The 13,283-nt window shown below is 23.2% G+C and overlaps 5 protein-coding genes across 5 annotated transcripts; 3 read left to right on the top strand and 2 right to left on the bottom strand.

Moving 5' to 3' along the window:
* Positions 1 to 783: 783 nt before the first annotated feature.
* On the top strand, positions 784 to 6,240 carry PCHAS_0403000 (spindle pole body protein, putative; the record flags this gene model as incomplete). The annotated part of the gene is made up of 1 exon (XM_740068.2): positions 784 to 6,240. One exon carries the CDS (start codon positions 784 to 786, stop codon positions 6,238 to 6,240), a length of 5,457 nt encoding a protein of 1,818 aa, XP_745161.2.
* Positions 6,241 to 6,969: 729 nt separating this feature from the next.
* On the top strand, positions 6,970 to 7,497 carry PCHAS_0403100 (plasmoredoxin, putative; the record flags this gene model as incomplete). Its single annotated transcript, XM_016799957.1, has 1 exon — positions 6,970 to 7,497. One exon carries the CDS (start codon positions 6,970 to 6,972, stop codon positions 7,495 to 7,497), a length of 528 nt encoding a protein of 175 aa, XP_016653262.1.
* Positions 7,498 to 7,940: 443 nt separating this feature from the next.
* On the bottom strand, positions 7,941 to 9,290 carry PCHAS_0403200 (lipoamide acyltransferase component of branched-chain alpha-keto acid dehydrogenase complex, putative; the record flags this gene model as incomplete). Its single annotated transcript, XM_731320.2, has 1 exon — positions 7,941 to 9,290. The coding sequence occupies one exon, from the start codon at positions 9,288 to 9,290 to the stop codon at positions 7,941 to 7,943; it is 1,350 nt and encodes a 449-aa protein (XP_736413.2).
* Positions 9,291 to 10,191: 901 nt separating this feature from the next.
* On the top strand, positions 10,192 to 11,919 carry PCHAS_0403300 (IBR domain protein, putative; the record flags this gene model as incomplete). The annotated part of the gene is made up of 1 exon (XM_737729.2): positions 10,192 to 11,919. One exon carries the CDS (start codon positions 10,192 to 10,194, stop codon positions 11,917 to 11,919), a length of 1,728 nt encoding a protein of 575 aa, XP_742822.2.
* A 101-nt stretch (positions 11,920 to 12,020) lies between these two features.
* PCHAS_0403400 (phosphatidylethanolamine-binding protein, putative) lies at positions 12,021 to 12,778 on the bottom strand (the record flags this gene model as incomplete). The annotated part of the gene is made up of 3 exons (XM_016799958.1): positions 12,021 to 12,157; positions 12,245 to 12,601; positions 12,694 to 12,778. 3 exons carry the CDS (start codon positions 12,776 to 12,778, stop codon positions 12,021 to 12,023), a joined length of 579 nt encoding a protein of 192 aa, XP_016653263.1.
* Between the last annotated feature and the right edge of the window lie 505 nt (positions 12,779 to 13,283).

Raw genomic sequence — 13,283 nt, forward strand, 5'->3', positions numbered from 1 at the left:
AAAATAACTCATAACAAAAATAAATATTAAGCAAAATGAATTAAAGGAATATTATCATTATATAATTTTTTAAGCATTAAAAGGTGTGCAAATATTTACCGTTAATTTATTTGTAATATTATTCCATTTTTATAATAATTATACTTTTTCAAAATGGCATAAAAATTTATAAAATAATGAAAATGTTTAAAATTGTAGCTTTGAAGGCCTTTCATAAAAATAGCTGATTTACTTTTTTTTTGCAAATACAACTTACACATATATGTATGCACATATTAATGTGTATTTTTATATTTCATAATATATTTTTTTTATCAATTCAAACTTTGAGAATATTTTTCTCAATCATAATAGAAAAAAAAAATATGCAATAGTATAATAAGCAATTCATTGAAAAGGGAACGTAATTAATTAAAAAAAAATTTTGAATAAAAGTTTGTGATGCTCCCTAAAACTCATAAACAAAATAAAGGTGTGGTACCTAGGGAGGGAATAAAAAAAAAATATACCCCTACATTAGTACATATCTTTTTTTCTACTTATAGATAATTCATTTATTTTATATATAATTAGACATATACCCATCATTGTATATACATATATAAAATATTCCCTACTACAAAATATACAAGCATTTATACAATTTTTTGATTTCTTATTAGTTAAATAATTATAAGGGAATGCCCATTAAGATAAGGAAAACAAACTGAATATGTGACAGTTTGGAGAAAAATATAAAAATTTAAAAACAAATTAACAAAATACACACATATAGTTCCTAAAATGGATATTACAAAAATAAAAAAAAAAGTGGAAAAAGAAAATGCAGACAGAATAAATATAATTGATACTAAATTTCGAACATGCTTATGCTTATTCAATAATTATTCAAAATGCTATATTAATATTAAAAAAAAATATTTTATGGACACATGTAGATATGATAAAATATATGGCTTTGAAAATATAAAAATTAATGAAGAAAGAATAAATGAAATAAATAAAGAAAGCAGTCTCGAATATCCATACCCTTATAAATATGAAAATAATCGAAATATTTTTTTAATTATAAATAGTAAAAATGTTAACTCTACGAATACTTGTATATATAACAATGATATTATATACATCATTTATAATAATAAAAAATATGAACATATAAATATACAGAAAAGGTCAAGTAAAAAAACGAAATACACAAAAAAAAAAAATGAACGGACTAGCCATATTCATAATCAAATTTTAGCTAGCCAAGACAAATCAACTAGCGATTTTTCAAATAACACAAATAGCATATTTTCAAGTTCAGAAAATAATGAAGAAAAAGAAGATGACGAAAATGAACAAAACCCATTATATAATAGTACTATTTTTGAAACACGAAATATGAATTTTTCTGAAACATTGGAAAAAAAATCAAAAAAAAAAAAAATTATAAGCTCAAAAAGTAATAAAAGGAATTTAATCTATTCAGATATTGATTCAGATAATAATTATGAAAATGTATTTACACACATAAATTCAAATTTATATTTTTTAAGTGTATCAAATAATCATATAGAAAATGAACAAAATCTATATATACAAAATGAAAAATATATAAATAATAATGATATCATATTTAGAAAACTTAAATTTACTAAGTCGCTATTTATTAATTTAGATACATATAATTCATGGATTGTTATCAAAAAAAGTATCCTACTAAATGAATTTCTAAATCGTTCTAAAAAAAATGAGCTAGTAGATATTAATGATGTACTATATGATATTACAAACTCGTATGGAAAAATTAAAAATTGTCATACTAGATTATATGTTAACGATGGATTTTTATTAATAAATAATAAAACAAAAGAAATATTGGGAGTAAGGAAAATAAATAATGCTACGTCTAAAATAAAGTATAACTCAAATATAGACACAAATTATAATACACAAAAGCATGGTCATACATATAATGAAGAAATAAATAACGGCGATAAAAATAAAATAATTGATGAATCAGAAACTTATAAATTAGTATTAATTAAAAAAATGAATTTAAATCATTTATTTTGTATGTCTACAGATATAAATATAGTCTTTAATTTTCATGATGTTTGTTTAAAGAGTTATAATAAAATTGATATGGCTAATCATTATTTATTAGCTAGCCACACATTAAATATTCATAATATACGCCCAGAATATAATAAAGAAAATCCAACGAATCTAGATCTATCAAACCCTGATTACACATATTTTAATAATTATATTACACAAAAGATTGTAGAAAATTATAATAGTTACAATTTATATATTAAAGAATCATTACTAATTATTGATATATTATACATTTTAAATAATAGTTATGGAAATTTAATATACATAAAGGAGTATTATAAATATGACCATCAAAATTATTATTCAGATATAGTAACATTTTTAAAACAAAATAAAAACACATTTAATGATTCTCACGCGAATAATGCTCAAAGTAGTTTAGAACCCCATAAAGACATCAATGAATATGATGAAAAAAAAACAAAAAAAATACAAAAATCAAAAAAAAAACATAGTAATACATCAATTTATTCTATATCATCTTATAGTAACAGTGATGAAGAAGATGAAAATTATGAACCACCCTCTGCTTCTTCATATTGTTCAAGTAATAGATATAGCTATTCAAAAATGGATACTACAAATAAAAAAAAGTTTCAAGAACTTAACAACTACTTAGTATATATCATCCCTAAATATAAAATTGTCATATATCCAAGTATATACAATTCCAAAGATCAAAATAATAGTAATATTAAAATGGTGAAGGAAATACTTAAACTAGGAATATATTTAAGACGAATTCAAAAATTTATTGAAATAAATAAACGAAGTCAATCATGTAATGCTACATTTGAAATATTTTCATGCTGTTTAAATAATATCACCTTACATATAATTAATCATATAAATCGAATTGAACAAAATATAAGAAATATTTATAATTTTACTAAAATGAATATGCAAGGAAAAGAAGAAATCGCTTTATCACTTTTTGATGAAAATCGAATGTCTTTTTCTGCAAATAATGAACAACAAAATTTATTTTTTACTATTAATAGTTTATTTAATAAAAATGTAAAAGATTTTAATCTATTTTTTAATATTAATATAGAAAAAGCAGATGATATTTCTTTATACAAAATTAAATTATGTATATTGCCGTTAATGCAAATAGCCAAATTGTTAAATAAAATTATTAACAAAATAGCTATAAAAAAAAAATTTAATGACACAAAATATTTAATTGATTTAATTTATAAACTTCAAGAATATTTAAATAAAGATGATATTAATAAAACGGTTTTAACATATATACTTAAAAATATTACTATCCCATTATTTGATTTTATCAAAAATTATATATTCCATGGTAAAGTAAAAGACACATTTAGAGAATTTTTTATTCATGAGAATAAACATATCACACCATTTTATAAACAAAATAATAAAATATATTATATTAATCATAATTTTTATAAATATATTTTTAAAAAATATATTGATTTGTCTACAAATTATTGGGGTGCTAAATATGTTATATTAAATTCAAAAGTTCCAAAATTTTTAAAATCAATTGCTAATCAAATATTTATTACTGGAAAATATATAGACGTATTATTGGCTTGTTCGACTATACTTAATTTTAATACACCATTATTTTTTGATTTAAATTTTTCGGATAATAATTATAATGACTCGTCTTGTTCATACATACCTGGCAAGCTACTTCTTCTCAACTATGAAGACAAACCAAATACCTATTCCTATAATAAGTCAAAACAAAATAATCAAACGAATACATATACAGGAACCATAACCAAATATGAACAAGCTCAAAATAAAGTTACAGACGAATTTTCCTCCATCGAATCATATATAACTTATAAAAAACAAAGAAAAACAAGTGCCACCGGATTTGATATAAATCATTCGGAAAATCGTTTCAGAGATGAACATAATTATTATGACAATCAAAACAAATTCAATAATCAATTTTTAATAGACCAAACAAATAATAACGAATGTTTTTTATTATATGACTCAGAACAAAAAACTTATGAAGAACTTATACATAATCAACATTTATATGCATCCAAAAAAATGTTTGAATTGTACATAAAAAATATTGATATAAAAGAAAAAATAAGACATCATTTTTTTTTCTATTTTTTACAAATTAGCGATTATTTAAAATATTTTTATATATTATCACATGACCATTTAGAAAAGTTATATAACCATAAAAAAAATAATGTGCTTACTAAAATCAAAAATTTTTTTGATATATCTTTAAGATCATCAGTTTTAGATAATTTAAAATATAGAAAAGATTATACTATTCATGTTTCCGATATTTTAAATATTACAGACAATATAAATCTCATTATTGATTTAAAAAAATTTTGTAAATTTAATAAATCAGCTCGAAATTCTATTGGGAACAATCATACCCATCGAAGAAGTAGAAACAATATGGATGATAGTAGTGACAATAGTAATGAAAATGATAATACAAATAGACATCAATCAAATAATAATTATGATAACAATTTCCAATCACACACACAAATAAAGGAACGATCAAAATCACCTATTAATATTCAAACAAATGTAAATGTAGAAATATATAAAGGTCTTATTTTATCATATCATAATGTTTTTCCATATAATTTAATATTTAATAATATAACTATATTTAAATATACTTTAATATTTCGTATATTAAATTATTGTAAATATATCGAACATAAATTAACCGAAGTATGGATAAATCATATGTTTATTAAAAATGTTGATATGACTAATGAATGTAGAAATAATTTAATGTTATGTATACATACTAGAGAATCTATGATTCATTTTATCAAATGTTATATTTATCATGTTCAGGATGATGTTATAAAATCGGAATATATGTCTATGAATGACAAATTAAAAGAAACTTTTATTTTTGATGATATTATATATATTCATAATAATTATTTAAATAATATTTTTAAATATTCTTTTATTATTAATCAAAATATTATTAACTCTATTTTAAAAATTATTTCCATTGCTCATATTTTTACAAGACATATCCTAAAATTCAGTTTTAACAAAAATGATCCAGCTAGCGATATTACACGATCTCGACCTGAACGTGTTCAGAATAATTCAATCAATAAAGATTTATCAAATCAAAAAAATTTTAATACAAATAATAAAACAGATAAAAATAACTATCAAAAAAAATTTATAAATGAACTATTACGAGATAAAGCATATATATCTATGATACATAATACAATAAAACATTATGATAAACATTTTAAAAATTTTTTCCTTCTTTTAACGGAATATGTAAATAATAATATTGATGACTATGCTCATAATTTTTTAATCAAACTTGATTATAATTTTTATTACACAAATAAATATAAGCAATCCTTTCAAGCTAATTCATCTAATTATCATGCACAAAATAATGTAGAATGGACACCTAATCAAAGTCAAGATCACCATCAATCAAAAAATTATTTATCACAAAATCAAGACCATATCTCTATTAACCCTACTAATAATGAATATACTGGAAAAATCAATTCTTCTGATTATCATTATGGGAATAGTGCCCATTTACATCGGCCCCATAAGGACACAAACATTAACGAACATCCTGAGCATGCTCGAAATTATAATAACTACATAAATAATAATAACAATGCCTGGCCAGTTATACCAGACATTTCTCCAACCTCAAATCATATGCCCATGCACACATCAAATGATAATATGTCCCCTATGATGCATCATTCCGCAAACAACTATAATGAAAACCATTTAAAATATGAAATTAACAGAAACAACTTTGCAAATATAAATCGTGATAGCAACAATGCATATAACCAAATACCAATACAACAAAATAATTATAATAAATCAAAATTAATTGATAATAATATCTTAAATGAAAATAGCTATACTACATTATATCCCCAAAATAATCAACAAAATATTCCAATAACCCATGATAATTATGAACATGCAATAAATAATGTATCACCTAATAACATTAATTATGCGAAATTGAAAAAGTATACTCCATATAATAATAATACTAATCAACAAATTAATAATATAAATGTAAGTAACATCGATTTGAACAGTATTGATAATAGTATGAACAACAGCAGAATGTTCAACCTTTAGTCAAAGTAATAAATTTGTGTGTGCATACCCATTTTTTTTATGAATGGTCAGAAAACTAGCCAAATGCTAAAACCATATTATAAAAAGGAAATATTTTAAGAAAAAATAATAAAAATAAAAACACTCTTAATAAATACCTATTAACCTATACATAATCCTATTATATATGTGTGTATACTTTTAATATCTTTTCGAAATTCATTCATTCGTTCATTTCGATTTTTTTTTTTTAAACTCTAATGTGCATACACGATTATACCATATTCGTGTTTTGATAATTTTTTTCGTTACTTAATTGATTTCTCCATATTTATTCTTCAATATTTTTTTTTTTTTTTCACATTTTTGTTCATAAAAATATATACCCATTAATTTAATATAATTTAATTTTCTTATTCAACATCGATTTCCGTCACGCATTTAATTTATTATGCAGTCTCATTTATGTGTATATTTTATTACTGTCAATTTTTTTAATCACCAAATATACAATTTTATGACTTATACCAATATCGCAACTATTCGATGACCTTTCCTAAGTTCTTCGTATTCTTATGTTTAATTTAAAAAAATACAAAAAAATAAGCCTATAATATAATACCCACAAACTGTCAAATAATCGAAAAAAAAAATATTATAATCCCCATATATATAGGGGTGAATTATTAGCAAAAAAACACATACTCATAATAAAATATTTATGTTTTAATTTTAGTGATATTTCATAAAATGGCTTGTAAAGTTGATAAAGCTCCAGAGCATCCTACCCAAAATGAAGTACCCTCACAAAATTATATGAACAATTTATGTTATTACAAAAATAATGAATTAAAAAAAATAGACTCATCATATTTTCAAGATAAATATTTAGGATTATTTTTTGGAGCCTCATGGTGTAAATATTGTGTATCATTTATAAATAATTTGAATTTATTTAAAACCTACTTCCCCTTCTTTGAAATCATATATATACCATTTGATCAAACATATACAGATTATATTAATTTTTTAAAAAATACAAATTTCTATAGCTTACCTTTTGATAATTATTTATATATAGCTAATAAATTTAAAGTCAAAAATTTACCATCATTTATTATTATAGCACCCAATAATAATATCCTTGTTAGGGATGGTGTGCAATTAATTAAAACAGACACCTATCTAAATAATTTCAAATCATTGATAAAAAATTATACAATACACCCAAAAACATTCAAATCAAATAACCGATTTTTCGACTTATTCTACAATTAATTATGTTACATCATAAACCCCTAGCAAGTCTTAACATTTTTTTCATGTATAAAAAAAATCAGACATGGTCATAATTTTTTGACATTTCAACGCAACTAATTGCCTGACTTGTACATAATAAAAATGCTACAACCATTTTCCTACTTTTTTTTTTTTTTTAAATTTGTATAGACTTTTTCGATTATATTTTTTACTTTAAAACTACGATTGTGCATTATTTGGGTTACAAAATAAATGCAGTTTTTAAAAAAATACAATGTTGAATATGTAAATTGTATTTAATGAAATTAAAATTATATTATATACATGTGTGTGCAGATAGCCTTTGATAGGACTAGCGAAAATCAAAGGATAAACAGCCAAGTACTTGAATGTATTTCTTATGATTTTTTATGTACAATAAAAAAAAAAAAAAGATTTATATAATTAAGAAATGATACAAATTAAATTGAAAATGGGTCAATTGTATCAATATTCTCAATTACACTTTTTAATTTTTTTGAAAATTGAGCTAAAGTTGCTCCGTCTATATATCTATGATCTGCTCCATATGTTATGTTCATATTATTGGCAATTTCAAGATCATCCAATGAGCTTATTTTATTAACTCCATTTTTTAAAGAAATCATATTTTGAATCTTTGATATACCAATAATACAACCTTGATTATCAAATATAATAGGTGTAGCAAATGTTCCACCAATAGCTCCATAATTACTTATTGTTATTGTTCCGTTTTCAATTTCATCTTTAGATAATTTCATTTCCATAGCTTTATTACGTAAATTTAGTAACTCTTTTTGTATATCAATTATATTTTTTTTTTCTACATTTTTTATATTTGGTACTAATAAACCATGAGGTGTGTCCATAGCTATACATATATTATGATTATTATATACTACATAAGTATTTGTTTTGGCATTAAATTTAGAGTTTAATATTGGAAATTCTTTTAAAGTATTTGATATTAATTTTATTAATATACTAGAAATTGTTATATTATTTATACCACTATCACTTTCTGCTATTTTATTTTTAAGTTCTTTTCTTATTTTAACAACTTTTTCAACATTATATACTTCATTTAAATGAAATAAAGGAATACTTAAAGAATCGTTCATACTTTTACACATACTAAGTTTAATTCCTTTTACTTGTACTTCTTCCATAATATCCATTTTTTCATTCGCACTTTTATTTATTTCATCACTTTTATTTTCCTTATAATACAACTCAACATCTTCAATAGTTATATTATCCTTGTTAAAATGCTTTGCAATCGCATTGATATCTAATTTATATTCTTGTGCTTTCTTTTTAGTACCTGGGGAGGCCTTAACATTTGTTGAGTTTGCTTTCTTTTCAAAGCTCGCTTCTTCCACTTCATCTACTCCTTCTACTTCTTTCGCTTCGTCAACTTCTTCCCCTTCTTCTTCACCTACATCATCCTGTGTGTCAATCTCACAAAAATAAGAACCTATCTTTATCATGTCCTTATCGTTAGCATACTTTTTTACAAGTATACCACTATATTTACTAGTTATATCTACAGCAGCTTTATCACTTTGTACAGTCAACAAACTTTCCATTTCAGAAACTTCATCTCCTACTTGTTTATTCCATTGTGTAATTTCAACCTCTGATATTCCCTCTCCAATATCAAATAGTTTACACCTAACTATTTTTAAATTAGCCTTACTAGTGTTTATAAACCTTTGGCTATTTCTCAAGTTTATTTTATTCCTTGAATTTATTTCTTTTAATATTTTTTTGCAATGTTGCATCATCATTTTTTTCCTAAACAATTTAAGTCACAATATCGGGAGTCTCACCAAGTACTAATTTACAAGCACACTTTATAATTAAATAATAAATCCAAAAAATATTTTTTTTTTTAAAGCTATGGGTAAAAAAATGTTATCATAAAACGTGTACGCATATATTGTATGAAGGTTTTTCAGATTATTCTCTATATACTAATACAAAAAAGAATAAATGTAAAACTAACTTATATATATATAATATATAATGTAGCATTTCCTAAATTCATCTTTATGCCAATAATTATTCACAATTAAAACGAAACTATATATGCACATATAGCTAATTATATTTTTTTAAATAGCCAAAATTATTTCCTTTTATTTATATACAATTTATAGTAATATAAATATGCACATAAAAACGTTCCTAAATATTAGTAAACCGTTTTAAAACTAAAAGATTAAATTTGCATATTTCAATTTACATATAAAAATATTTTTTTTGTTTCCTCCTCCATTTATGAGAACAAAATCTCCACACTCACTACACACATCAAATAAAAAAAAAAAAAAAAAAAAAATATATAAAATTAAAAAATACTATCCCTTCTATCATTCTACTTTGCCTAATATAAATTTTCCCATCGAAAACATTGAACATTTCAAAATAGTCGATAAAATTTCGTTCATTTGTAGTTTTGAAAATATACAAACTAGTAAGCCTTTAAATAGTTTTCATTTTTTAAAATAATTTAATTACAATTTATTATTCATTTCCTATATCCGATTCACAAATGTTTACCTCTCTAACCTAATAAATAAACTTCCAAAGGATACCCAAAAATAGAAATATGAAAACGAACAGGATAACCATATAACTATTTAACACCTTCCCCAATACGCTGTAAAAAACAAATTGCCAAGCACAATGATACATCTCCCAAAACAAAAAACAGACGATGGGGTAGACATACAAATAGAACTCGGACCCGATAAAAAACTTAAGATTGTTAAAAAAGTTATAATAAACAAAAATGAATTACCTAATGAAGATAATAAAGTATGTAACATTATAAAAGGGGAGCATAGCATATCTGATAAATCTCATGAATCTGGTATGCAATTGTATTTAAAATATTTTAAAACAAATTTTGAAAAGTTTTCACAAAATAATTCCTATCTTATATATAATAAAAAACAAATTAAAGAAAAACTTAAAGAAGAAATAAATAATATTATATCTTTACTAAATATTAAATATGATTATGCATATTATATTATGAAACATTATAATTTTAATTCCGAATCGTTAATTGAAGACTGGTTTAGTGATTCCACAAAAGTTCGTCGAACCACAAACTTGATGCATCTAACTGAAAATGAGTTATATGAACACGTAGATGCACCACAAGTAGAACCGCAAAATAATGAACCCAATAAAAACTGCGACCCTGACAAATTTGGAAATAATAGTGATAAAAATACAAAGTTTACCTGCCCAATACTACTGAATGAATGCTCTATAGACGATACATATGCATTAGATTGTGGTCATAGATTTTCAAATAAATGCTGGATAGAATATTTAAAAACAGGAATTAAAAATGATTTGGATGAACATGTAATACATAAAAAATGCATACATACAGAATGTAAATATTTTGTAAAAAAATCTGATTGGAAAGTTTTATGTGATAAAAATATGTATAAACAATATAAACAATTGATACTAAATGTTTATATTAAAAAAAGTTATAATTTAAGAAATTGTCCAAATGATGCATGTGAATATACAATAGAATCTATGCTATTATTAAAGGATTCAAAAAATGTGAATAATAATAGTAAATATAAAAATGTAAATATAATTTGTAAATGTGGTTATAACTTTTGTTTTATATGCTCAGAACCCTTTCATAGACCAGTTAGATGTTCAATAATTAAAACATGGAATCAATTACAAACAAAAGGGGATCAAAATATTCAATGGATTAATGCAAATACAAAGAAATGCCCAAATTGTGATAAACCAATTGAAAAAACATCAGGATGTATGAATATTAAATGTATGTGTGGGTTCAGCTTTTGTTGGCTTTGTCTCAAAGAATGGACTAGCCATAAAGGTGGGTTCTACAACTGCAATAAATATTTAGAAACACCAAACGAAAAGTCCACTAATAAAGAAGAAGTAGAAAAGGGTGAGAAAAAAAAGTCACACCTAGAAATAAACAAGTACAATCACTATAAAACAAGATTTGATGCACAAGAACATGTTGAAAATTTTACAATAAATTCGCAACTATATTTTTTACATAATTTCTGTAAAATTAACAATTTAGATATTAATAAATTAAAAAAATTTGAAGATTCTTTAATTCTAATAATTAAGTATAGACAAATATTAAAATGGTCTTATGCACTTTCATATTTATCTAATTGGGATAACTTAGATAAAAAAAATATGTTTGAATATTATCAAGGAGAATTAGAAAGAAATTTAGAAAATCTACAACAAAAAATAGAAAATATTAATCTAACCTTAATTATTAATAATACAAATCATAAAAGTTTACAAGAAATAAATGAATTAACAAAAGTAAATGATGTTTATTTTAAAAATATTTCAACTTTTATTGAAAACAATTTCTCTAACTAGGCATTCCTTTTTTTGTGTCTCTTATAAATTATGTCAACATTTTTCACTACATAAATATTACATAATTTTTTCTAACTTTATAATTTTTCATTTTAAAATAATCAACTTTTTTGAGGAATGAAAATAGAATATAATGATATTGCATCTATAACTATGTTCTCTTTTCTGCTCATTGCCCTAAGGTATGACATCAACTCATGGGAATCCGCATCGTCAGACAATTCGATCGTTTCCTTTTCTGCATTCAACCATAAAATTGGAAAATGTTAATAAACAAGTGCATTATAAAAATATGTACAGCATTTTCCATAAAATTACAACTTACTTAATGCGTATAAAGTCAATTTTAAACATCCTGTGTGTTCTGTATTTATTGATGTGTGACAAGGTCCTTGATAATTTTTTTTGTTATATGTGTTTAGACCGACTTGAGATTTGGTTTCATCAAAAATCGAAAAACTATTTATTGTATTTATATATGAAGGTATATTCCATGCTATAAGATGATAAACTATATTTGAATTACTAACACTACTTAATGTAATAATATAAGACTTTGTCATATTATTATTGTCTATCCATTCTATGCTTGGTAACAAATTTTTGCCTCCACATGATTCTCCGTAAAAATCTTTCCCCAGCAATTTGGCCTCATCCGAGGAGCAATTCTCCTGCCCATAGTCTAAAAACGAAAAACGAAGCAGAAAATGATGCGTCAAAACAACGAAGCAACTTTGCAGACATGTTTTTCCATTTTTCCACCTTTCACCCCACCTGACTGTATTATGTCGATTTTCGCCAAAACGAAAGTGGCGCTAAAGAGGTAGCACAACAAAAAGGCAAACTCTAAAAAATTCATTTTGAAAAATATGACAAGAAAATATACCTTATTTAAAATGCTCTATATATTTATATGAACATATGTTTACAATGATTGTATATTTTTATAATGATCATACTTTTTTATTGAACTTGTATTATAATCACCTAAGACTTTCACTACATTAATATAATACAAACACAAATTAAACCTTAAAAAAAGTTATAGCACTTCCTATATCGACCTGTACGTACACCCTCCTATATATGGTCACCCTTCAAATAGAAAACGTAAAAAAATAAACTTAACAAACCGATTGCCTAATATTCCCATAACATTCTTCAAAATAAAACGATTTGAAATTTCATATTTTTTGTCTATTCAATATTAATGAAAAATGACAATATAAAATTGTAAAAAAAAAAAAATGTCTTTACTCAATGGATAAACACATGTACACACATCTCAACTTTTTCAAACAGCTTGTTCATAAAAATGGATGTATAATGAAAGTAAAAATATGCAAAATAAACCTGTGTAATAA

The sequence above is a fragment of the Plasmodium chabaudi genome (assembly GCF_900002335.3).
Source record: "Plasmodium chabaudi chabaudi strain AS genome assembly, chromosome: 4".
NCBI lineage: Eukaryota > Apicomplexa > Aconoidasida > Haemosporida > Plasmodiidae > Plasmodium > Plasmodium chabaudi.